The 27111-nt window shown below is 38.8% G+C and overlaps 1 protein-coding gene across 11 annotated transcripts in view; it reads left to right on the forward strand.

The window, feature by feature from the left end:
• Positions 1-27111, forward strand: part of mcf2la (mcf.2 cell line derived transforming sequence-like a) — a 207371-nt gene that overhangs the window by 139018 nt on the left and 41242 nt on the right. For all 11 annotated transcript variants that reach the window (XM_061889826.1, XM_061889831.1, XM_061889823.1 and 8 more), the window contains 8 exons: positions 3768-3887; positions 4025-4141; positions 4222-4371; positions 8539-8663; positions 11001-11115; positions 11207-11326; positions 14671-14862; positions 21389-21580. In XM_061889826.1, coding sequence (XP_061745810.1) covers positions 3768-3887; positions 4025-4141; positions 4222-4371; positions 8539-8663; positions 11001-11115; positions 11207-11326; positions 14671-14862; positions 21389-21580 — 1131 coding nt within the window. The remainder of the gene's footprint in view (positions 1-3767; positions 3888-4024; positions 4142-4221; positions 4372-8538; positions 8664-11000; positions 11116-11206; positions 11327-14670; positions 14863-21388; positions 21581-27111) is intronic.

The raw sequence follows: 27111 nt of genomic DNA on the forward strand, positions 1-27111 counted from the left end.
TGTCACGCCAAATTTCTTCCACCCAAACTAAACCCCCACCCCCCATTTACTTTCGGGGTCATGATTAATACAGACGTTTTATTAACGCTATATTGGAAAAATATAAAACTATATTATAAAAATACAGACGTTTTGTTAACGCTATATTATAAAAATAAAATTAAAAAAACAATTTACAAACACAAGCTGTGGGATGACGCATTTACTTCCGGGGTTACGTTACGTTTCCTCTTAAGTCATCCCATAGCTTGTGTTTGTAAATTGTTTTTTTGTTGTTTTTGTTTTGTTTTTATAATGTAACGTTAACAAAACGTCTGTATTTTTATAATATAGCGTTATATTTTTATAATATAGCGTAAAAAAAAACATTTTTATTAATCATGACCCCGGAAGTAAATGGGGGGGGGAGGTTTTTGTTGGGGGGAAGAAATTTGGCGTGACAGCTCCCATTAAAAACTATGTGAGGATGTGAGGAGCCCTCAACGGGTGACGTCATCGTCTGCGACTTCCGGTAAAGGCAGGGCTTTACTCTTAGCGGCCAAAAGTTGTGAACTTTATGGTCGATGTTCTCTACTAAATCCTTTCAGCAAAAATATGGCAATATCGCGAAATGATCAAGTATGACACATAGAATGGACCTGCTATCCCCGTTTAAATAAGAACATCTCATTTCAGCAGGCCTTTAGGTTAATCGATTTATGATGTTGAACCGCTTCCTTTTTTTGAGGAGCGATACTACATAATGCTCTCCAGTAGAGGTGTAACGGTACACAAAAATTTCGGTTCGGTACGTACCTCGGTTTAGAGGTCACGGTTCGGTTCATTTTCGGTACAGTAAGAAAACAACAAAATATACATTTTTTGGTTATTTATTTACCAAATTTCTAAACACTGGCTTGATCCTTTTAACATTGGGAACACTATAATAATTCTGCCCACGTTAATCCACATTAAACTGCCTCAACTTGTTGCTCGGATTAAATAAAATGACTAAACTTTTCTTCTACATAGAAAAAGTGCAACATTAAACTGTTTCAAATCAACTCATGATGCTTAATTTATTACAGCATTTGGGAAGCCTGTAATTGATTTTTATTATGTAAATATTAACATTTTTATCAACATGTGATAGCAGGGACCCTGCCATTCAAACTAGACTGCTACATTACTAATGATTAATGTAACTATAGCTGGAAAAAATAGCACAATAGCAATAGGAGAGACTATTCATCCCTGAACACCATAGAGTTCATGTCGGCTTAATGATGCAGTTTCATTATTATATCACTAGCATACGCACGCACACACACACACACACCGCACAATGATTTAACACACACACACCCCAAAATGAGCTAACGTTACGCTAAAAGTTAATTAGCCTTCACCTCAAGCCAGGACTGCAGTGACACTCAACAACGCATAAATTACAGACTATAATTAATTGTTTGCAAAAAATATTTTTAACCCAAATAGGTGAAATTAGATAATCTCCAACGGCACACCACACTGTATCTCACGGCACACTAGTGGTTGAAAAACACTGTACTAACGATCCCAAAAACTCGTTGTAAAACCCGTGGAGACCTGGCATTCCAGGCTATAGCTTCCAGACTCTGGAACAATTTTCCCCTGTCCCTCCGTGATCTTGACTGAGTTGAAACTTTAAAGAAACATTTGAAAACTTCTCTCTTTCATAAAGCTTTGTTAATGCACCCTTTAACTATCATTTTTAATCCACTTTGTATCCCTTTTATGATGTTGCCCCTGTTTTAAATTAAATTGTTTTACTTCACTTGTGTTTTGTACAGCGCTTTGTGATTTTTTATCTGCCTTATAAATAAAATGTGCTTGCTTACTTACATACATACAAAAAAAATGCATAAAAGGATTGGGCTTCAGTTGGAGGTATGATTTAAGATATTGATTAGAGCATGCAGCAGCTTGAAAGTCTGAAGGTTTTTCAGCGGTAAAAATCTATGACCAGTGCCCCATGCTCTGTCATTTGTGCTCTTATATCAGACCCTCAATGCTGCCACCAGGGGTCATCTGAAGCATTTATAGCAGGGGTCACCAACGCGGTGCCCGCGGGCACCAGGTAGCCCGTAAGGACCGGATGAGTCACCCGCTGGCCTGTTCTAAAAACAGCTCAAATAGCAGCACTTACCAGTGAGCTGCCTCTATTTTAAAATTTTTATTTATTTACTAGCAAGCTGGTCTCGCTTTGCTCGACATTTTTAATTCTAAGAGAGACAAAACTCAAATAGAATTTGAAAATCCAAGAAAATATTTTAAAGACTCGGTCTTCACTTGTTTAAATAAATTAATTTATGTTTTTACTTTGCTTCTTATAACTTTCAAAAGACGATTTTAGAGAAAAAATACAACCTTAAAAATTGTTTTAGGATTTCTAATCACATAAATCTTTTTACCTTTTAAATTCCTTCCTCTTCTTTCCTGACAATTCAAATCAATGTTCAAGTAAATGTATTTTTTTATATTGTATAGAATAATAAATACATTTTGATTTAATTCTTCATTTTAGCTTCTGTTTTTTCGATGAAGAATATTTGTGAAATATTTCTTCAAACTTCTTATGATTAAAATTAAAAAAAATTATTCTGGTAAATCTAGAAAATCTGTAGAATGAAATTTAAATCTTATTTCAAAGTCTTTTGAATTTATTTTAAGAAATTTTGTTCTGGAAAATCTAGAAGAAATCATGATTTGTCTTTGTTTGAAATATAGCTTAGTCCAATTTGTTATATATTCTAACAAAGTGCAGAATGGATTTTTTTACCTATTTAAAATCAAAATTCTAAAATTAATCTTAATCAGGAAAAATTACTAATGATGTTCCATAAATAATTGTTTTTATTTTTTCCAAAAGATTCGAATTAGCTAAATTTTCTCTTCTTTTTTTTGGTAGAATTTTGAATTTTAAAGAGTTGAAATTGAAGAAAAACTATGTTTCAAAATTTAATTTTCTTTTTTTTTTGTCTTTTGTCCTCTTTCAAACCGTTCACTTGAGTGTTTTTTTCATCATTTATTCTCTACAAAAAACATTCCGTAAAAGGAAAAAAAATGTACGACGGAATGACGGACAGAAATACCATTTTATATATATATATATATATATATATATATATATATACATATATATATATATAGATTTATTTGTTAAAGGTAAATTGAGCAAATTGCTTATTTCTGGTCATTTATTTAAGTGTGTATCAAACTGGTAGCCCTTTGCATTATTCAGTACCCAAGAAGTAGCTCTTGGTTTCAAATAGGTTGGTGACCCCTGGTATAGACGTGTGTGTCCAAGGCTGTCTTCTTCTAATGGATTCATCACAATCTTTGCGAGCTGGGTAACGTTTGCTGTGGTCTGGAACAAGATGGCACACAAACAACTATCTGAACTGCAGCCAATATTACATAAAGATAATGTCATGAGACATGTAAATACAAATTAGATACACAGAGTCGAAATTTAATTATCTTTTTTTTCGTGTTCTCTCTTTTGAACCGTTCAACTAAGTGTTTTTTCATCATTTATTCTGTACAAAAAACCCTCCGTAAAAGGAAAAAAATGTACGACGGAATGACGGACGGAAATACAATTTAAGTGTGTATCAAACTGGTAGCCCTTTGCATTAATCAGTACCCAAGAATACATAGCTCTTGGTTTCAAAAAAGTTGATGACCCTGCTTTATAGTGATTATAGTTATTACTACTAACATGACACAATAATATGCTCCTCCAGGGCTCCTTTCCCGAGAATTTAAATGTAAACTTGGTTCTGGTGCTGCGTCCCACTACTCTGCTCCAGCGGGCACTGGCGGACTTCCTCTTCAAGTTCAACAAGGATGAGTTCAAGATGAAGGTGCGGCTTGTTTATCTCCTTGTGATTGCTACCTTTTTTTTTTAACGCCTGGTGTAGTAAATTATTCATTTTTCTTCTCTTCCGCTTGACTCATGCGCCGCCCCGCCTGGATTTAAATCTGCCTGGCGGCCTCGCAGGTGGTCATGCTGAGTTCGGTGACAGAGCTCCATGCCTACATAGACCCAGGACAACTAACCACAGAATTGGAGGGCGCGCAGGAGTACTGCCATGAAAGCTGGATTTCACACCGCACTGTATGCACACGCAGGAGAATTGCATCCGACATTCGAGCTTTTTTGTGTACATACTGCGTGTTTCTGCATGTGCACCACAGGCCATTGAAGCGTTTGCTCTCATGGTGAAGACAACAGCTCACACTCTGCAGGCCTTTGGCACCGAGCTTGCAGAGACAGAATTACCCAACGACGCTGAGGCCACCACCAGTCTGCTACACTCCCACGCCCTAAAGAAGGACAAAATGAAGGTCAGTCTCCCACTTCATTTTTGTATTTATTTTAGGGTACATATTAATTTGGGCCACAAATTGAGTACACAGTAGAGATGAACCGCGGGTCAGGCGGGTGACATGACGAAAAAATAGATTTTAATTAGATTCGGGCGGGTGGCGGTTGAACCATCCGGAAATATTTTATATACATGGTTCTGGGATCGGTATCCTTTGCCATTCAAAGAGCCATTTAGGACCCGTGTCATAAAGCGAAGAAGACAATAGGAGACGCTATTATTCTCTTGAATGACTGCCGGCAGTCACCCAGATAATAAGAATTAGGGCGTGCTGTGAAGTCATTGGCTTTGTCGCCTTCTACAACATGTACGATCTGCTTGTCAGTCCAGCATCATGTTGTGTGTGGCTTCCGCGGCAACACGCACACGACTGCAAGGCATACTGGGTGACACAGAGTACACTAATGGTTGTGATATAAACAATTTTAACACTCTGAGTAATATGCGCCTCGCTGTGAAGCCACACCAAACACATTTCAGGAGAACATCCTCACAGTAACACAACATAAACGCAACACAACAAATACCCAGAATCCTTTGTACCCGTGGTATTCCCTGACTATTTTATACACCCCGCTAGCAGCAAACCCTGGCACCCCCTCACCCGGCATGGGGGGGGCATGGCGTAGTAGGGGGCGGCATGGCGTAGTGGGTAGAGCGGCCGTGCGAGAAAGCTGAGGGTTGCAGGTTCGCTTCCCACCTATTGACATCCAAATCGCTGCCGTTGTGTCCTTGGGCAGGACACTTCACCCTTGCCCCCGGTGCCGCTCACACTGGTGAATGAATGATGAATGATTGGTGGTGGTCGGAGGGGCCGTAGGCGCAAACTGGCAGCCACGCTTCCGTCAGTCTACCCCAGGGCAGCTGTGGCTACTGATGTAGCTTACCACCACCAGGTGTGAATGAATGATGGGTTCCCACTTCACTGTGAGCGCTTTGAGTATCTAACAATAGAAAAGACGCTATATAAATTTAATCCATTATTATTATTATTATTACCCCCACCCCCCCGTGCGTCGGTAAGGTGGGCGGGGTTGGGGGCGCAGGGGTGTAAAATATATTCAGGGTTTGTCACGGATACAAAGGATTCTGGGTATTTATTGTGTTGCGTTTATGTTGTGTTACTGTGAGGATGTTCTCCCGAAATGTGTTTGTCAATCTTGTTTGGTGTGGCTTCACAGCGTGGCGCATATTAGTAAGTGTTAAAGTTGTTTATATCACGACCATCAGTGTACTCCGTATCACCCAGTATGCCTTTCAATCTTGTACGTGTGATTGTGGAAGCTGCACACATGTTGCCGGACTAACAATCGATTGTACATGTTGTTGAAGGTGTCTAAGGCAATGGCTTCACAGCACGCCCATATTCTCGTCATCAGGATGAACACTATTGGATAGTCGCGAGAACGTTAGCGGCTCCAACTGTCTTCTTTATTCTGTGAAACAGGTTTAAATAGATCTGTGAGTGGTAAAAGCGGCCGACCTCTGATGTATTTCAGCGGGCGGTTGGCGGGCGGGGACGGTTCTGATAAAATGTTGGTTCGGGTGGACGGCGGGTGGATGACAACTTTGGTGATGCGGTTGCGGATGATATGATTGCCTATCCGCGCATCTCTAGTACAGTTTTAAGCCATCATACATGATTTATCACCAAGGCTGCACCATGCTGAATGTTTTACAATAAGTGAATTTTAGAGGTACATTTATGTTAAAGATGAATGTGTAGGGATGTCTGATAATATCGCACTTATATTGGCCGATAAATGCTTTAAAATGTATCTACGGCAGTTCACACACAAGTGAATGCAAGGCATACTTGGTCAACAGCCATACAGGTCACACTGAGGGTGGTCGTATTAACAACTTTAAAGGCCTACTGAAATGAGATTTTCTTATTTAAACGGGGATAGCAGGTCCATTCTATGTGTCATACTTGATCTTTGCGCGATATTGCCATATTTTTGCTGAAAGGATTTAGTAGAGAACATCGACGATAAAGTTCGCAACTTTTGGTCGCTAATAAAAAAGCCCTGCCTTTATCGGAAGTAGCAGACGATGACGTCACGGGGGGATCAAATTATAAACAATGTGACCCTCCAGCATCAAGAGCTGTTCGGACCGAGAAAGCGACAATTTCCCCATTAATTTGAGCGAGGATGAAAGATTTGTTGATGATGATATTGATAGTGTAGGACTAGGAGAAAAAAAAAAGGCGATTGCATTGGGAGCGATTCAGATGTTTTTAGACACATTTACTAGGATAATTCTGGGAAATTCCTTATCTTTCTATTATGTTTCTAGTGTTTTAGGGAGTTTAACAGTACCTGATAGTCGGAGGGGTGTGTCCACGGGTGTGTTGACGCCAGTCTCTGAGGGAAGTCACGGCAACTGCATGGACGGCGCAAGCTCCGCTGATCTCCGGCAAGAGACGACTTTTTACCACAATTTTCTCACCAAAACCTGCCGGTTGACAAGTGGTCGGGAACCATGTTCGCTTGACCGCTCTGATCCATAGTAAAGCTTCACCTCCGGAAATTTTAAACAAGGAAACACCGTGTGTTTGTGTGACTAAAGGCTAAAGCTTCCCACCTCCATCTTTCTACTTTGACTCCTCCATTATTAATTGAACAAATTGCAAAAGATTCAGCAACACAGATGTCCAAAATACCGTGTAATTGCGCGATGAAAAGAGACGACTTTTAGCCGCAAGTGGTGCTGGTTAAAATGTCCCCTCCAGCCAATAACGTCACAAACTCGCGTCATCATTCCACGACATTTTCAACAAGAAACTCTGCTGGAAAATAAAAAGTTGCAATTTAGTAAACTAAAAAGGCCGTATTGGCATGTGTTGCAATGTTAATATTTCATCATTGATATGTAAACTATCAGACTGTGTGGTCGGTAGTAGTGGGTTTCAGTAGGCCTATAATGTGTAGGGGTGTCCGATAATATCGGACTGCCGATGTTATCGGGCGATAAATGCTTTAAAATGTAATATTGGAAATTATCGGCTTCAAAATTATTGGTATCAGTTTAAAAAAGTAAAATTTATGACTTTTTAAAACGCCGCTGTGTACACGGACGTAGGTAGAAGTACAGAGCTTAAGGGCCCAATCACATATCTACGGCTTTTTACACACAAGTGAAAGCAAGGCATACTTTGTCAACAGCCATACAGGTCACACTGAGGGTGGCCATATAAACAACTTTAACACTGTTACAAATATGCGCCATACTGTGAACCCACACCAAACAAGAATGAAAATACATTTCGGGAGAACATCCGTACCGTAACACAAGAGAAAAAATACCCAGAACCCCTTGCAGCACTAAATCTTCCGGGACACTACAATATACACCCCCCGCTACCCACTACCCCCACACCTCAACCCCGCCCCCTCTAACCTCACCCACCTCAACATCCTCATGCTCTCTCAGTCCCAAATTCCAAGCTGCTGTTTTGAGGCATGTTAAAAAAAAATAATGCACTTTGTGACTTCAATAATAAATATGGCAGAGCCATGTTGGCATTTTTTTCCATAACTTGAGTTGATTTATTTTGGAAAACCTTGTTACATTGTTTAATGCATCCACCAGTGCATCACAACAAAATTAGGTGTAATGTGTTAATTCCACGACTGTATATATCGGTATCGGTTGATATCGGAATCGGTAATTAAGAGTTGGACAATATCGGATATCGGCAACAAGGCCATTATCGGACATCTCTATTAATGTGGTGTACAGCAGAGGTGGGAATCTTTGGGCACTTCATGCTTGGATTACGATTAAATTGATAATCGATTTTTGATGCAGTTTTACATTTCTTTTCGTTTCTCTGATTAAGCATTCTTCCCTTGCAACTTTTAAAAACGGTGCATTTGTAATAAGAAACACTTGAATTAATTCCCGTTACTTTTATTGAATTAATAAAAATGTGTGCTTAACTGGACCAAAGTGGCCTAAAATTGTGAACTGTCTGCATGTCTATTTACAATCATCGATTGTTGTTTAGAGTACTAATTGGTTTTACAATCACCCATGTCCGAATAGAGATGCATCTTGAAATTGACCGCCAGCCCCCTCTAGTGTACAAATTTTAGACAAAATGACATGTCTTTTCCAGGAGGACCTGCAGGTGGCGCTGTCTCAAGGAGGCCGCCTGTTGCAGTGCATCAATGAGCCTCTACAGACTGAGCCAGACTACAACATGACCCACGACGAGCTGGAAAATTTAGCCACTGTACAGCGGTAAGAATTACGTGACATTGTGTGAGCGTAAATGTTTTTCTTTTGAATGAATCAACTTAATTTTAAACTTGGATTTATTACAATCTTTGTTGTGGTCTATAACAACATGGCACACATACAACTATGAGAAATGCAGCCAATATAACATACAGATAACGCTACATTTAAGTGCAGTCAAGAAGGAACATATGCAATATACAGCCATCGGACTGTATAATGCATATGTTCCTTCTTGACTGCACTTAAATGTAGAATATATTTATATTATTCATATATTATATATATAATATATGTCATATATTAATTATTATTATTATTAGTGTTTATTGTCAGCGAATTGTGGTGCTAAATTTCCCCCAGGAATCAATAAAGTACTCTTCTATTCTATTTTAATGTGTCATAAGACATGCAAATATACATTAAATACACAGAGGACATAAGTATAGGAAATTAAATGAACTCAAATATAGCTACAAAGGAGGCATAATGATGCAATATGTACATACAGCTGGCCTAAATAGCATGTTAGCATTGATTAGCTTGCATTCATGCACTGACCAAATATGCCTGATTAGCGTTCCAACAAGTCAATAACATCAACAAAGCTCACCTTTGTGAATTCACACACAGCATAAAATGTTTGGTGGACAAAATGAGACAAAGAAGGAGTGGCATAAAACAAGTGTTTCTGTGGGAGAAAGTTGTACATGTAAACCAGGGGTCACCAACGCGGTGCCCGCTGGCACCAGGTAGCCCGTAAAGAAAAGATGAGTAGCCCGCGGGCCTGTTCTAAAAATAGCTCAAATAGCAGCACTTACCAGTGAGCTGCCTCTATTTATTTATTTATTTTTTTTTTTTTTTACTAGCAAGCTGGTCTCGCTTTGCTGGACATTTTTAATTCTAAGAGAGACAAAACTCAAATAGAATTTTAATTTCAAGAAAATATTTTAAAGACTTGGTCTTCACTTGATTTTAGGATTTTTAAACACATCTACCTTTTTACCTTTTAAATTCCTTCCTCTTCTTTCCTGACAATTTAAATCAATGTTCAAGTAAATTTATTTTTTTATTGTAAAGAATAATAAATAAATTTTATTTTAATTCTTCATTTTAGCTTCTGTTTTTCGACAAAGAATATTTAAGAAATATTTCTTCAAACTTATTATGATTAAAATTCAAAAAAATTATTCTGGCAAATCTAGAATTCTTTAGAATCATTTAAATCTTATTCCAAAGTCTTTTGAATTTCTTTTAAAATTTTTGTTTTGGAAAATCTAGAAGAAATAATGATTTGTCTTTGTAAGAAATATAGCTTGGTCCAATTTGTTATATATTCTAACAAAGTGCAGATTGGATTTGAACCTATTTAAAACATGTCATCAAAATTCTAAAATTAATCTTAATCAGGAAAATTTATTAATGATGTTCCATAATTTTTTTTTTTTTTTTTTTTTTTCAAAAATATTCGAATTAGCTAGTTTTTCCTCTTCTTTTTCTGGGTTGAATTTTGAATTTTAATTTTGAAGATAAACTATGTTTCAAAATTTTATTTTAATTTTTTTCCTGTTTTCTCTCTCTTTAAACCGTTCAATTAAGTGTTTTTTTCATCATTTATTATCTACAAAAAATCTGTAAAAGGAAAAAAAATGTACGACGGAATGACAGACATAAATACCCATTTTTTTCTATATATATATGGATTTATTTACTAAAGTTAAATTGAGCAAATTGGATATTTCTGGCCATTTATCTAAGTGTGTATCAAACTGGTAGCCCTTCACATTAATCAGTACCTAAGAAGTAGCTCTTAGTTTCAAAAAGGTTGGTGACCCCTGATGTAAACAAACTACGGTGCATTCAAGGACAGCTGAAATTAGGACAAAACGGCGCTAACCAAATACTCTCATCAGTGAAGCATTTTTTTACTATAAACAGTGGGATCTTTTAATAATTGGCAAGGTTTGTGTCATGGTGGTCCTACAGAAACCATATATAAACAAAAAAATGTTCATACATTTTTGAAAAAACCCCAGGGAGCCAATAGTGCTGCCCCAAAGAATTCCTTGATTTAAGTACAGTGTTTTAACTTCCTATATTCAAAATGTGCATAATTTTGCAGTGGCCAAAAATGTTAAATATACTTGTCAAATAAAACTGATGCCTTGTTTTGAATGAATACTTAGGCCTACTACGCTACTGTATTGTAATGTTGGTCATAATGGTGGTACTTGGAGAGCAAAGTGTTTTCTGAAGTGGTACTTGGTGGAAAAAGAAGAAAAACTTTGAGAACCACTGCTGTAATGTCTTTTGATGATTATTGTGCATTGCCCTCCTTAGACTCCTCGGTCAGCTGGATGAGACCGAGACGGCATTTGACGATTTCTGGGAGCGCCACCGCACCAAACTGGAGCAGTGCCTGCAGCTTCGCCATTTCGAGCAGCACTTCCGTGAAGTGAGATGAGAAACAAAATTCAGGCCTCCGCTCGGAGGAGAGAACCCGTCGCCTCCAAAATGCTTCCCTACTGCCGTCTCGTCCCTCGCAGGTCCGCTCCCAGCTTGACGTGACATCAGAGCGGCTATGCGGTTTCTCGGAGGTCAGCGTGAGCCCCGCCCATGCCGAGCACGTCCTCCGAGAGCTCAGCAGTCAGGAGGAGAAGGCCTGTGTAAGAAACACTCACACTATGTACACAATACAAAATTTATTTATGCCGATTAATCAAAGACACTTGATTATGATGAATATACAGAATTTGAACTTAAATCATTGCTACTGCGATTTAACTTGAGTTTTTTTTTTATTAGCGATGAAAGGTAATTAAATAAATATTGCAACTTGAGTCTATAGTCCATCTATCTAGCACGGGGATCAGCAACCTGCGTCTCTGGCGCGGCTTTTTAGCACCGCCTTAAACTCTCAATGGACCTCTTTCAGAGATGTGTGAAAAGGAAAAAGTAGTTGTGCAAGTTCTCCCACTTAAAATGATGACAGAGGTCTGTAATTTTCATCATAGGTACACTTCAACTGTGAGAGACAGAATGTGAAAAAAAAATCCAGGAATTCACATTGTAGGAATTTTAAAGGATTTATTTGTAAATTATGGTGGAAAATAAGTATTTGGTCAACCATTCAAAGATCTCACTGATGGAAGGAGGTTTTGGCTCAAAATCTCACGATACATGGCCCCATTCATTGTTTCCTTAACACGGATCAATCGGCCTGTCCCCTTAGCAGAAAAACAGCCCCAAAGCATGATGTTTCCACCCCCATGCTTCACAGTAGTTGTGGTGTTCTTGGGATGCAACTCAGTATTCTTCTTCCTCCAAACACGACGAGTTGAGTTTATACCAAAATGGATACATGGATGATACAGCAGAGGATTTGGAGAATGTCATGTGGTCCGATGAAACCAAAATAGAACTTTTTGGTGGAAACTCAACTCGTCGTGTTTGGAGGAAGAATAATACTGAGTTGCATCCCAAGAACACCACACCTACTGTGAAGCATGGGGGTGGAAACATAATGCTTTGGGGCTGTTTTTCTGCTAAGGGGACAGGACGATTGATCCGTGTTAAGGAAAGAATGAGCTTTGAATGGTTGACCAAATACTCATTTTCCACCATAATTTACAAATCAATTATTTAAAATTCCTTCAATGTGAATTCCTGGATTTTGTTTCACATTCTGTCTCTCACAGTTGAAGTGTACCTATGATGAAAATTACAGACCTCTGTCATCATTTTAAGTGGGAGAACTTGCACAATCGGTGGCTGACTAAATACTTTTTTTGCCCCACTGTATTTTCTGTAGGAGAACAAACATGACACAGACCTTCCTAATAGTTAGAAATCCCACTGTTTATATTAAACATACATAACTGATGAGAGTATTTGGCGAGCACCGTTTTGTCCTACTTATTTCAATGATCCTTAAACTCATCATAGTTTTTTTGCATGTACAACTTTCTCCGATGCTGCCACAGAAAGACGTGTTTTATGCCACTCCTTTGTCTAATTTTGTCCACCAAACGTTTAATGCTGTGCGTGAATGCACAAAAGTGAGCTTTGTTAATGTTATTGACTTATTGGAGTGCTAATTAGGTACATTTTGGTCATTGCATGATTGCAAGCTAATCAATGCTAACTTGTTATTTAGGCTAGCTCTATGTTCATATTGCATTACTATTGTAGGTATATTTGAGCTTTTTTAATCTCCTTTACTTATGTCCTCTGTGTATTTAATTTGTATTTACATGTCTCATGACATTATCTTTATGTAATATTGGCTGCATTTCAGATATTTGTTTGTGTGCCATGTTGTTCCAGACCACAGCAAATGTTACCCAGCTTGCAAAGATTGTAATAAATCCATTAGAAGAAGACAGCCTGCAGTTTCCTTTAACTTGGACACACACTTCTATACCAGGGGTCACCATCCTTTTTGAAACCAAGAGTTACTTCTTGGGTACTGATTAATGCAAAGGGATACCAGTTTGATACACACTTAAATATATTAACAGAAATAGCCAATTTTCTCAATTTACCTTTAATAAATAAATCTATATATATTATTTAAAAAAAGGTATTTCTGTCTGTCATTCCGTCGTATATTTTTTTTCCTTTTAAGGAAGGTTTTTTTGTAGAGAATAAATGATTAAAAAAAAACTCTTAATTGAACGGTTTAAAAGAGGAGAGAACACGAAAAAAAATGAAAATTAAATTTTGAAACAAAGTTTATCTTTAATTTCGATTCTTTAAAATTCAAAATTCAACCGAAAAAAATAAGAGAAAAACTAGCTGATTCGTATCTTTTCGAAAAAATTTAAAAAATTATTTATGGGACATAACTAGTCAGTTTTCCTGATTAATGTTGATTTTAGAATTTTGATGACATGTTTTAAATAGGTAAAAATCCAATCTGCACTTTGTAAGAATATATAACAAATTGGACCAACCTATATTTCTAACAAAAACATATTATTTCTTGTAGATTTTCCAGAACAAAATCTTTAAAAGAAATTCAAAAGATTAAATGAGATATAAATTTGATTCAACAGATTTTCTAGATTTGCCAGAATATGTTTTTATAATTTTAATCACAATAAGTTTGAAGAAATATTTCACAAATATTCTTCGTCGAAAAAACAGAAGCTAAAATGAAGAATTAAATTAAAATGTATTTATTATTCTTTACAAAAAATAAAAAATAAAATACTTGAACATTGATTTAAATTGTCAGGAAAGAAGAGGAAGGAATTTAAAAGATAAAAAGGTATATGTGTTTAAAAATCCTAAAAAATCATTTTTAAGGTTGTATTGTTTCTCTAAAATTGTCTTTCTGAAAGTTATAAGAAGCAAAGTCAAAAAATAAATGAATTTATTTAAACAAGTGAAGACCAAGTCTTTAAAATATTTTCTTGGATTTTCAAATTCTATTTGAGTTTTGTCTCTCTTAGAATTAAAAATATCGAGCAAAGCGAGACCAGCTTGCTAGTAAATAAATAACATTTAAAAAATAGAGGCAGCTCACTGGTAAGTGCTGCTATTTGAGCTATTTTTAGAACAGGCCAGCGTGCGACTCATCTGGTCCTTACGGGCTACCTGGTGCCGGCGGGCACCGCGTTGGTGACTCCTGGTCTTTACCTTTGGCCATTCTGAGCCAGTAATTTCCAGAAGTTACCTCATCCTGTGAGAAGCATCCGTTTTACTAATGATTTTCAATTTTGCAAAAATTTGTAGAATAAAAATAAAACAACATTTCTGTCAACAAAGATTTGCGTCAGCCTTTGATAGTAGGCTATTATAGCTAATATAAACACTTACATCATGTGTTGCCTTCATTTTAAGACTTATGTAAGGCTTTTAATATTTTTATTTTTGGTCCAATATGGCTCTTTCAACATTTTGGGTTGCCGACCCATGATTAAGCAGTAATTATTTATCAATTTCAATCCATCATCCAATGCTGTGTATTTGAATTCCAATCCTCATACCACTGATGTTCCAACAGGACGTGCTGGACTACGCCTTGTCGCTGGCCAGAGAAGGCGACGGGTTAATCGAGAGCTCCCATTACGCCGAGGACTCCATTCGGCCCAAGTGCAGCGAGCTGAGAGGAGTGTGCGAGGAGATCAGCTCCACTCTGAGGAACAAGAAAAGCAGCCTTTTAACAGCCATGGAGCTCCACCATGCTCTGGAGAAGGTACTGGAGGCTCGGGCTGCAGGAAAAATCGACATCGAATCAACATCGAGGTTTTAATCAGTGCGATGAATAATCGATACAAACCCATTTTTTCCCTTCACCGTTACCGGCATTTGAGTGACAGGACATGTTCGAATTGTCAGAATTGATGAGCTTGGCCAATCAAAAGTGTTTACAGGAAACGGCAAGTTTGTTTGTGCTGCAGTGAAGGCAGCCAGTACGCTAATGACAATCATTACTTGATGGTGACTTGTCCATAAGTCAATCAATCAAACAATTATTGAAAATTAAGGGCCTACTTAAATGAGATTTTCTTATTCAAACGGGGATAGCAGGTCCATTCTATGTGTCATACTTGATCATTTCGCGATATTGCCATATTTTTGCTGAAAGGATTCAGTAGGGAACATCCACGATAAAGTTTGCAACTTTTGGTCGCTAATAAAAAAGGCCTTGCCTGTATCGGAAGTAGCAGACTGTGTGCGCGTGACATCACGGGTTGTAGAGCTCCTCACTTCTAAACATTGTTTACAATCATAGCCACCAGCAGCGAGAGGGATTTGTACCGAGAAAGCGACGATTTACCCATTAATTTGAGCGAGGATGAAAGATTCGTGGATGAGGAAAGTGAGAGTGAAGGGGGAAAAAAAAAAGGCGAGGGCAGTGGGAGTGATTCAGATGTTATTAGATAGTAGATCAGATTAGATAGTACTTTATTTATTCTGTCAGGAGAGTTCCTTCAGGAAAATTACAATTTTCAGCACAATCCCATTCAAGATCAGACAAACATTACAGGGAGACAGAACAGGATCGCTGACGGGTCTGCCGGCTTCCAGCGCCCCTTACAAAAAAGATGACATACAGGTAAACATGGGGGCGGGGGGAAGAAAAGAATAGAAGATTAAAATAAAATAAAAAAATAAAAAAAAACATATTTACTAGGATAATTCTGGAAAATCCCTTACCTGCTTATTGTGTTACCAGTGTTTTAGTGAGATTATATGGTACCTGAAAGTCAGAGGGGTGTGGCCACGGGTGTGGTGACCGCCAGTGTCTCCGGTAGTCACGCCTGTAAGTTTATGTTTTGGTTTTGGTCAGGTTATGTTTAGTTTTTTGGGACATTTAAGTTCTGTCTTGGCACTTCCTGGTTTGTTTTCGTCTCCATGCCAACTCATTACTTTTCACCTGTCATGTCACGTCCCTGTTCTCAGCCTCACCTGTTTTCACTAATCATCATAGCTACGTAAGTCACTCTTTTTCATGTCTGCTTTCTGGGGTCTTCACACTCGCACACATGCTGCCCATGCTGCACCTCCTTCACGACCTCGATTATCTGCCTCATGCCTTGCTATGCTGTTTATTTTGTCCACGTAAGTTTTTGTCATTCATGCCATAGCACAAGTGTTTTGTTTCATGTTTATAGTTTATAGCCTTTGTGCTAGTCTTTTGTTTCATAGCCCAAGTTTTGTACCTCCATTGTGAGCGCTTTTTGTTTGTTCCTGTTTTTAGTTTATGAGTAAATAAATTAAATATGTACCTACCTTCACGCCGTTTCCACTCCATTTGCTTCGCACCTCGGGAAAAAAAAACAAGACCAAGTCCAAGCCTGACACCGGTGGGAGGAGGTAAGAGAGTCCGCAGCTGCAGGAGGGCGCAAGCTCCGCACATGTCTACGGTAAGAGCCGACTTATTACCACAATTTTCTCACCGAAACCTGCCGGTTGACATGTGGTCGGGATCCATGTTTGCTTGACTGCTCTGTTCCATAGTAAAGCTTCACCTTCGGGAATGTAAACAAGGAAACACCGGCTGTGTTTGTGTTGCTAAAGGCATCTGCAATACACCGCTTCCCACCTACAGCTTTCTTCTTTGATGTCTTCATTATTAATTGAACAAATTGCAAAAGATTTAGCAACACAGATGTCCAGAATACTGTGTAATTATGCGATTAAAGCAGACTACTTATAGCTTGGATCGGGCTATAATTTGAAATTGCAATTTAGTAAACTAAAAAGGCCGTATTGGCATGTGTTGCAATGTTAATACTTCATCATTGATATATAAACTATCAGACTGCGTGGTCGGTAGTAGTGGGTTTCAGTAGGCCTTTAAGTCTAATTACTTTGGCTAAGCTGCTGTGTCCTTGTGTATTGGTTTTCTTAGTCTCCCGCTTCAAACAGGGAAAAAGAGGGCTCACTCTCTGCGTCGCCTTCAGCACCTCAGCGTGTTTAAATAATAATAGTAAAATTTGATGAACACAGTGAGCCCTCTTTTCACTCATTTGCAATCTTTCTCTAGGTGGGCGCAGAGCAAGGCCGTTTGCTTACACACAGAATTAACGGACTGTAGGATAGGATAGACTGTTATTTAACCTGCAATAGGGAAAATATGATGTTGCAAGGCAGGTGTTAACATACAGTGACAGAAGTTAAAGGCCTACTGAAACCCACTACTATCGACCATGCAGTCTGATAGTTTATATATCAATGATGAAATATTAACATTGCAACACATGCCAATACGGCCTTTTTAGTTTACTAAATTGCAATTTTAAATTGTGCGCGAAGTATCCTGTTGAAAACGTGAGTATGATGACGCGTGACGTCTCGGATCGTAGCGGACATTTTTTTCCAGCCCCATCCCAGCTATAAGTAGTCCCGCTTTAATCGCATAATTACACAGTATTCTGGACATCTGTGTTGCTGAATCTTTTGCAATTTGTTCAATTAATAATGGAGACGTCAAAGAAGAACGATGTAGGTGGGAAGCGGTGTATTACAGCTGCCTTTAGCAACACAAACACAGCCGGTGTTTCCTTGTTTAAAATTCCCGAAGGTGAAGCTTTACTCTGGAACAGAGCTTTCAAGCGAACATGGTTCCCGACCACATGTCAACCGGCAGGTTTCGGTGAGAAATTTGTGGTGATAAGTCGGCTCTTAGCGTAGTCATGAGCGGAGCTTGCGTCGTTATTCCTGCAGCTGTCAAAGAGGCAGCTGCGTGGCTTCCGTCAGAGACACTGGCAGTCACCACACCCGTGGCCACACCCCGCCGACTTTCAGTTACGACAGTATAATCTCACTACAACACTAGTAACACAATAAGCAGATATGGGATTTTCCAGAATTATCCTAGTAAATGTGTCTAATAACATCTGAATCGCTCCCACAGCCCTGTTTTTTTCTCTCTCTCTCTCTCTAGTCCTTCACTCTCACTATCCTCATCCACGAATCTTTCATCCTCGCTCAAATTAAAGGGGAAATCGTCGCTTTCTCGGTCCGAATCGCTCTCGCTGCTGATGGCCATGATTGTAAATAATGTTCAGATGTGAGGAGCTCTACAACCCGTGACGTCACGCGCACATTGTCTGCTACTTCCGATACAGGCAAGGCTTTTTTATTAGCGACCAAAAGTTGCGGAATTTATCGTTGTTCTCTACTAAATCCTTTCAGCAAAAATATCGCGAAATGATCAAGTATGACACATAGAATGGACCTGTTATCCCCGTTTGAATAAGAAAATCTCATTTCAGTAGGCCTTTAAACCGGGGGTCGGCAACCCGCGGCTCTTTAGCGCCGCCCTAGTGGCTCTGTGAAGCTTTTTCAAAAATGTATGAAAAATGGAAAAAGATGAGGATAAAAAATACATATTTTTTGTTTTAATATGGTTTATGTAGGAAGACAAACATGACACAAACCTCCCTAATTGGTATAAAGCACACTGTTTATATTAAACATGCTTCACTGATTCGAGTATTTGGCGAGTGACGTTTTGTCCTACTAAGTTTGGCGGTCCTTGAACTCACCCTAGTTTGTTCACATGTATGACTTTCTAAGACACTTTTATGCCACTTATTTTTCCGTCTCATTTTTTTCACCAAACTTTTAAGTTGTGCACGAATGCACAAAGGTGAGTTTTGTTGATGTTATTGACTTATGTGGAGTTATAATCAGACATATTTGGTCACTGCATGACTGCAAGCTAATCGATGCTAACATGCTATTTAGGCTAGCTGTATGTACATATTGCTTCATCGTGCCTCATTTGTAGTTTTATTTCAGCTCATTTGGTTTCTTTTAAGTCCTCTTAATTCAATTTATATCCCATGACACACTATGTGTATGTAATAAGGCTTTTATTTTTTTGCGGCTCCAGACATATTTATTTTTTTGTAATTTTGGTCCGATATGGCTCTTTGATGATTGCAGGTTGCCGACCCCTGAGTTAAACGTACTGAACAACAAAAAATAATAAATACTGCATATTGCGCACTAATGCTTATAGATGAATAAAAGAGTGAGAAGTTCCGCAACAATTAGAAAGAAAAAAATGCAACAATGCTGAATGTCCTGTTGTAGTAATATTTCGGCTTCAGCCCCTATGGGCAATATGAGCCCATCAACACCGACAAACAAGCAAGGATGCCATAATCACGTGATGGAAACAAACAAACAAACAAAATTAAACTCAACATAGTTTTTTAGTTCAATATTTCCATTCCTTCCATGGTCTACAGCCTGTCCCTTTCAGGGTTGCTGGAGCCTATCCCAGCTGCAGTCTTGCGGAAGGCGGGGTATACCCTGGACAAGTTCCCATCACATCGCAGGGCCAACACAGAGACAGAAAACATTCACACTCACATTCACACACTAGGGCCAATTTAGTGTTGCCAATCAACCTATCCCCAGGTGCATGTCTTTGGAAGTGGGAGGAAGCCGGAGTACCCGGAGGGAACCCACGCAGTCACGGGTAGAACATGCAAACTCCATATAGAAAGATCCCGATCCCAGGATCGAACCCAGGACCTTCGTATTGTGAGGTTTACACAGTAATCCCTGTACCACCGTCCTGCCCCACTACAATATTTAAGTACAATTTGTGCATACAGGGGATGAAAGTGTAATTATTTTATTTATTTAGGATAACAGTTATTTACTTTTCAATTTGACTACAATTGTAAACAATTCTACAGTAATGAGAGATAAAGTTAGTGTCCTTTTAAATCAGGGGTCCCCAAACTACGGCCCGCGGGCCAGATCCGGCTCGCCAGCGTTCGAGATCCGGCCCGCGGAAAGTCCCAAGTTAAAAAACAAAAAAATAATAAAATTAAAATATTTTTATCCATCCATCCATCCATCCATCCATCCATCCATCCATCCATCCATCCATCCATCCATCCATCCATTTTTCTACCGCTTGTTGCTTGTTACTCCCAGAGTCTCCTAGCCGCTCAGGCAAATAACATTGTCTAAAAATGCATTTTCCAATATATATATATATAATATGTATGTTTGTATATATGTATGTATATATACAGTATGTATATATATATGTATGTTTGTATATATGTATGTATATATACAGTATGTATATATATATATATATGTATGTATGTGTGTGTGTGTGTATATGTATGTATGTGTATGTATATGTGTGTGTGTGTATATGTATGTATGTGTATGTATATGTATGTATGTGTATATATATGTATGTATGTATATATATATGTATGTATATATATATGTTTGTATATATGTATGTATATATGTTTGTATATATGTATGTATATATGTTTGTATATATGTATGTATATATATGTATATATGTTTGTATATATGTATGTATATATATATATGTATATATATATGTATATATGCAGTATGTATATATATATATATATATATATATATATATATATATATATATATATATATATTAATAGCCCGGCCCCCGGCCAAAATGTTTTATCCCAATGCGGCCCCCGGGTCAAAAAGTTTGGGGACCCCTGTTTTAAATGGTTACTTGCATAATATAATATATTATGATTACTTTACAATATAATAACTATACAAGTGTTTGGGGATATTTATTCAGTCAAAGAGCATGATGTTGACGAGCTCTGAGTCTGTCTGCATGAAGCCAAATATCTTTAAAGTACATTTTTACACATTGTTCTAATGTGTGGCACCTTTTAACAAGAATAAGCTGGTTGACAGTCTGAAAGTAACATGTCTTCCTTCAATCATTATTTTTACAGTTTTATGCATAAAATATAAACATAGAAAAAAATCAATTTTGGAGAGAAAAATAACAATCAGGTTTTTGTTTGTTTTAATCGTGCAGCCTTACTGCAGTGGTTCTGAACCTTTTTTTAGTGATGTACCCCCTCCTGTGAATTTTTTTTTAAATAATTCAAGTACCCCCTAATCAGAGCAAAGCATTTTTGGTTGAAAAAAAGAGATAAAGAGGTAAAATACAGCATTATGTCATCAGTTTCTGATTTATTAAATTGTATAACAGTGCAAAATATTGCTCATTTAAAACTTGTTGAAAAATAAACAAGTGATTCAATTATAAATAAAGATTTATTGCTATTGTTGCTATTTTTAGAATGTTTTAAAAAAAAATCTCATGTACCCCGTGGCACACCTTCAAGTACCCCCATTTGACAACCACAGCCTTACTGGTGGGTCTGATTGTGTTTCTATGAGAATTTTTAATGTACTAATTATGGATTTTTTTCCACCAGGCTTCCCGTTGGTGCGAAGAGGGCATCTTTTTGTTGGCCAGCCAGCCCGTGGACCGATGCCAGTCTCAGGATGGAGCGGAGGCAGCCCTGCAAGAACTGGAACGATACCTGGACACTGCCCTGCTTCACACCCTTGTCGACTGCAGTGCCATCTGCTGCCAGTATGAGGCAGTGCTCACACCTCAACTCAGGGTCAGTCTTACTTTCAATTACCTCCGCTTTGAAGGTTATACAGTGTCACCTTTGTTTTTGTTTTTATTTTAATACGCCCCATTTTGTCTGCGATCTGGTTTTAGAGGAAAATCTCTGCCAAATGTTTTCCCTAGTTTTCATTAATCGTCTCAGTTATCGTACTGACAAACTTGCTCCTTCATTATTTAAACACTCCTTGTGTCCAACTGTTATTGTTACATATTTTTAAAATGATCAATAAATTAATAGGCAAACAATATATATAAAATATGTTTGCCATGTCTGTGCGTGTTTGTTCCTTCTCGCTTGCTTTCAAACAGGGAACAAATCTGCACTGCAAAAACTGAAATCCAAGTAACATTAAATATCTCAAATAAGGGTGATATTTGCTTATTTTTTGTCTGATAAGATAATTTTTCTCAATAAGCAGATTTTATATTAGTGTTTTACTTGTTTTAAGTGTTTTGGTCCTAAATGATCTCAGTAAGATATTACAGCTTGTTGCTGAGATTTTATGACTTATATTGAGTAAAACTTGCTTGAAACTAAAATATAGGATAGGATAGGTCTTTATTGTAATTGCACAAGTACAACAAAACGTTGTTTTCAGCACAAACCTGTTCAAGATTAGACAAACAAACAGTGTACAGGGTTACAGAACAAGAATGCGGATGGGTCGCCATAAGGCGCCCCGTATAAGATGGGAAAAAGGTAAACGCTGGGGAAGGATGAGTAAAAAAATACAATTCAGACTTGGCTCCTAATGGGGCCCAGTCTGGAGTGGGGAAAAAAACCTCCATAGCAAAGCATATATACATATTACAACATACATCTCGAGATATCTAGCAACAGAGGGAAGGTAGTTCAAGGTCATGGTGGTAGCCCGCAGCTCTCAGGCGCTGACCATCCATTCATTACCCCTATGGGATTTGCGTTGAGGGCGTTGGCTTGGGGGGAGATGGGGTGTGTGTGTGTGGCATATTTTTTTGTTGATGTTTTTGTGTGTCTCTGTTCCACGGCCTTGATATATTGTGCAGTCGCTAGTCCAAAGTCAACAACAACAGGTGTGTGTCCATGAGAGACAAGAAGGGAGGTTGTTGTGTCTTCGCTGCACTGTCCTTCGGGAGAGTCTCGAAGCCAGGGAAACAATCCAAATTAGAATAATTTGTATGCGAGTGAAAATAAAAATTTTCTTTTCACTCTAAATTGTTTATGACTGGTCCTCAAACCTGCGGGGTAGACAGTCCAATGTAATCCACAGTTCTTCCCGCATCCTCCAATTATTTGTGGCAGCTTTGGGGTACTTTGAAGACTCCCAGCAACTTCCAATTTGTCGACAAACCAGAGCAACGCTTATTCCAATCAGCAGATGTCCTGTTGTCATGATTCCGAAAAGGTGGATATATCTTCACGTCCTCGACAGAAAAGGGTCGCCAGACACGCGGCCCTCCTTCTTCTCCCAAGAGTCCGTCTTGTGTCCAGCAACAACCGCTTCGTCACGACAGCAGGTTCCCCCAAACCCAAGATCTTGTCAATTTTGTTGAGGCCATTTAAATAGTTCCAATGTTTAGATTTGGAGAGTAGTGCAAAAAGAGGCAACAAGAAAGTTAAGACACGACAAAACAAAGAAGCAAGCAGGAGAGATAAGGGAGAGGAAAGGGGAGCGTCCACCCTCGATGACTGCCAGAGAGAAATCAACTGTTGCAAAGCTGTGTGATCAACACTAACAAGTATAAAACTGCTTTTTCAAAGTAATATTTTCTTATTTCAAGCATGAAATAAAAAATCATGACTTTGACACAATTGTGTCTCATTATTAAAATAGAAGACAGTCAAATGGGCTTTACTGTTTTATTTTCAATGAAATAATTAAAAATATGTACTCATATAGTAGTACATTTGGCACAGTACAGTAAACTGAAAGTTAATTTTCAAACATTTAACATGTGACATTTCAAACAATTTTGAACATAAATAGTTCATGCACATTCAGGTAAATTATTCAAAATTACAAGGCAGCTTTAAAAGCAGGTCATTTAGTATTTTAGCAGCACTGTGAGTTATTTCTCACTGTTGAATAATTCTATTAAATCCCCAATAGGGTATTTTACCTGTGCAAAGGTTTGACACGGAATTAATTGATAAATGGAGTGAGCCCTCTTGTCATTCATCCACAATCTTTGTCTCTTTGAGTGAATGCGGAACTGTTTACATCTGACAACAACTAAGTCTCACTTGTTGTTGGCTAACAAACATCCATCCATCCATCCATTTTCTACCGCTTATTCCCTTTGGGGTAGCGGGGGGCGCTGGTGCCTATCTCAGCTACAATCGGGCAGAAGGCGTAGTACACCCTGGACAAGTCGCCACCTCATCGCAGGGCTAACAAACATTGTGAGGAAAAAAGATGTCAAAGCAAATGTCCTGTTGTGGGATTATTTCGGCTTCAAACCGAATGAGCCAGGTTGACCTATCAGCACGGACGAACGAGCCAGTATGGCTGACGGTATATATAAAAAAAAAACTAAAATAAAAAAACTGCACTTTAAGATGTGTTCAGTATTTATTTAACTGCAATTTTTGCTCAGAGATTAAGAGTCCCTTTAATGTTTTATTGTTTACTTCCATCCATCCATCTTCTTCCGCTTATCCAAGGTCGGGTCGCGGGGGCTGCAGCCTAATCAGGGAAGCCCAGACTTCCCTCTCCCCAGCCACTTCGTGCTGCTCCTCCCGGGGGATCCCGAGGCGTTCCCAGGCCAGCTGGGAGACATAGTCTTCCCAACGTGTCCTGGGTCTTCCCCGTGGCCTCCTGCTGGTCGGACGTGTCCTAAACACCTACCTAGGGAGGCGCTCGGGTGGCATACTGCTCAGATGCCCAAACCACCTCATCTGGCTCCTCTCGATGTGAAGGAGCAGTGACTTTACTTTGAGGTCCTCCCGGATGGCAGAGCTTCTCACCCTATCTCTAAGGGAGAGCCCCGCCACCCGGCGGAGGAAACTCATTTCGGCCGCTTGTACCCGTGATCTTGTCCTTTCGGTCATGACCCAAAGCTCATGACCGTAGGTGAGGATGGGAACATAGATCGACCGGTAAATTGAGAGCTTTGCCTTCCGGCTCAGCTCCTTCTTCACCACAACGGATCGGTCCACATTACTGAAGACGCCGCACCGATCCGCCTGTCGATCTCACAATCCACTCTTCCCTCACTCGTGAGCAAGACTCCGAGGTACTTGAACTCCTCCACTTGGGGCAGGGTCTCCTCCCCACCCCGGAGATGGCACTCCGCCCTTTTCCGGGTGAGAACCACACTGAAAAAAATAACTCATAAGATTTACTTTAAAAAATTATTGCAAGTATTTGCACGCAAATGATTTAAGTACAATTTAATACTCCGGAGCGACTTAAAATCTGAAAAATACGGTGTTTGGTGGCGTCCTTTCTCTCCGCTCATTGCCATCTTCGCCAACAATTAAGTCTTCATGGGTTTCATTTGTCATTCCTACATTCTTCACATTGTTTGCTGCAAGTAAAACTATTATTATTGTCTTTACAATGTGTTTTTTATTTTTTATTTTGGGTGTACGGAGCAGATAGATTTAATGTATTTGTTCATGGAAAACATCGGAACTCGCGGAACGGATTAGTACTGACAAAGATGTACTTTTCCACTTTGTTGTGGAAAAATTATTCAGACTTCTCCCTCTTTTTAATAAGCTTTAAAATCACGTTTTAAAGGCCTACTGAAATGAGATTTTCTTATTTAAACGGGGATAGCAGGTCCATTCTATGTGTCATACTTGATCATTTTGCGATATTGCCATATTTTTGCTGAAAGGATTTAGTAGAGAACATCCACAATAAAGTTCACAACTTTTGGTCGCTAACAGAAAAGCCCTGCCTTTACCGGAAGTCGCAGACGATGACGTCACCCGTTGACGTCACCCGTTGACGTCACCCGTTGACGGGTCCTCACATATTCACATTGTTTTAATGGGAGCCTCCAACAAAAGGAGCTATTCGGACCGAGAAAACAACAATTTCCCCATTAATTTGAGCGAGGATGAAAGATTCGTGTTTGAGGATATTGATGGTGATTGCATTGGGACAGATTCAGATGTTTTTAGACACATTTACTAGGATAATTCTGGGAAATCCCTTATATTTCTATTATGTTGCTAGTGTTTTAGTGAGATTAATAGTACCTGATAGTCGGAGGTATGTGTCCACGGGTGTCTTTACGCCAGTGTCTCAGGGAAATCGACGGCAGCTTTATGGACGGCGCAAGCTTAGCTGATTTCCAGTAAGAGGCAACTTTGTACCACAATTTTATCACCGAAACCTGCTGGTTGACAAGTGGTCAAGATCCATGTTCGCTTGACCGCTCTGATCCATAGTAAAGTTTCACCACCGGGAATTTTAAACAAGGAATCACCGTGTGTTTGTGTTTGGCCAAATCAAATCAAATCAAATCAAATCAAATCAAATCAACTTTATTCATAAAGCACATTTAAAATTTACCCCAGGGGTAGCCAAAGTGCTGTACAATGGACAGGTTAAAAGATAATACGAAGACCTAGCGAACAACAACACACAAACAGAACATGATAAAAAAAAGATTAAAGAAAACATAAAAACATAAAAAAAGGTTCACAGCAGGTGTATAATGGGGCGCCATTGCAGGATGGATATCACCTACTTTTATTCCTTGGCTTTTAACACTATGTTTTTAAGAGAGATTTAAAAACAGGAAGAGAGGAGGCTTGTCTAACACTCAGAGGTAGGTCGTTCCAGAGCTTGGGAGCAGCAGCAGCGAAAGCTCTGTCACCTCTAAGCTTCAGCCTTGTGTCAGGGACCGTCAGTAGCAGCTGATCGGCTGATCTTAGAGATCGAGTGGGGCAGTAAGGCTGAAAGAGGTCGGAGAGATATATTGGCGCGAGGTTGTTTAGACATTTAAAAACAAATAGGAGTTTAAAATTGATTTGATAACGCACAGGGAGCCAGTGAAGGGACGCTGATATAGGGGTGATGTGCTCACGTCTGCGGTTCTGTGTTAGCAGACGAGCAGCAGAGTTCTGCACGAGCTGCAGGCGGGCGAGGGAGGCCTGGCTAATGCCGACATACAGGGCATTGCAGTAGTCTAAACAATTTGCGATAACGGCGTGAATTAATTTCTCAAGATCATGTCCTGACAGAAGCGGTTTCACTTTCGCTATTTGGCGTAATTGATAAAAGCTTTTAAAAGGTTAAAGCTTTCCAACTCCATCTTTCTACTTTGAATTGTCCAATATTAAATGAACAAAATGCAAAAGATTCAGCAACACAGATCTCCAAAATACTGTGTAATTATGCGGTTAAAGCAGATGACTTTTAGCTGTGTGTGTGTGTGCAGTGCTCATATTTCCTAACAGTCCGTGACGTCACGCGTACATGTCATCATTACGCGACGTTTTCAAGAAGAAACTCCCGGGTAATTTAAAATTGTATTTTATTAAACTAAAAAGGCCGTATAGGCATGTGTTGTAATGTTAAT

This window comes from Nerophis ophidion, linkage group LG27 (assembly GCF_033978795.1).
Source record: "Nerophis ophidion isolate RoL-2023_Sa linkage group LG27, RoL_Noph_v1.0, whole genome shotgun sequence".
Lineage (NCBI taxonomy): Eukaryota > Metazoa > Chordata > Actinopteri > Syngnathiformes > Syngnathidae > Nerophis > Nerophis ophidion.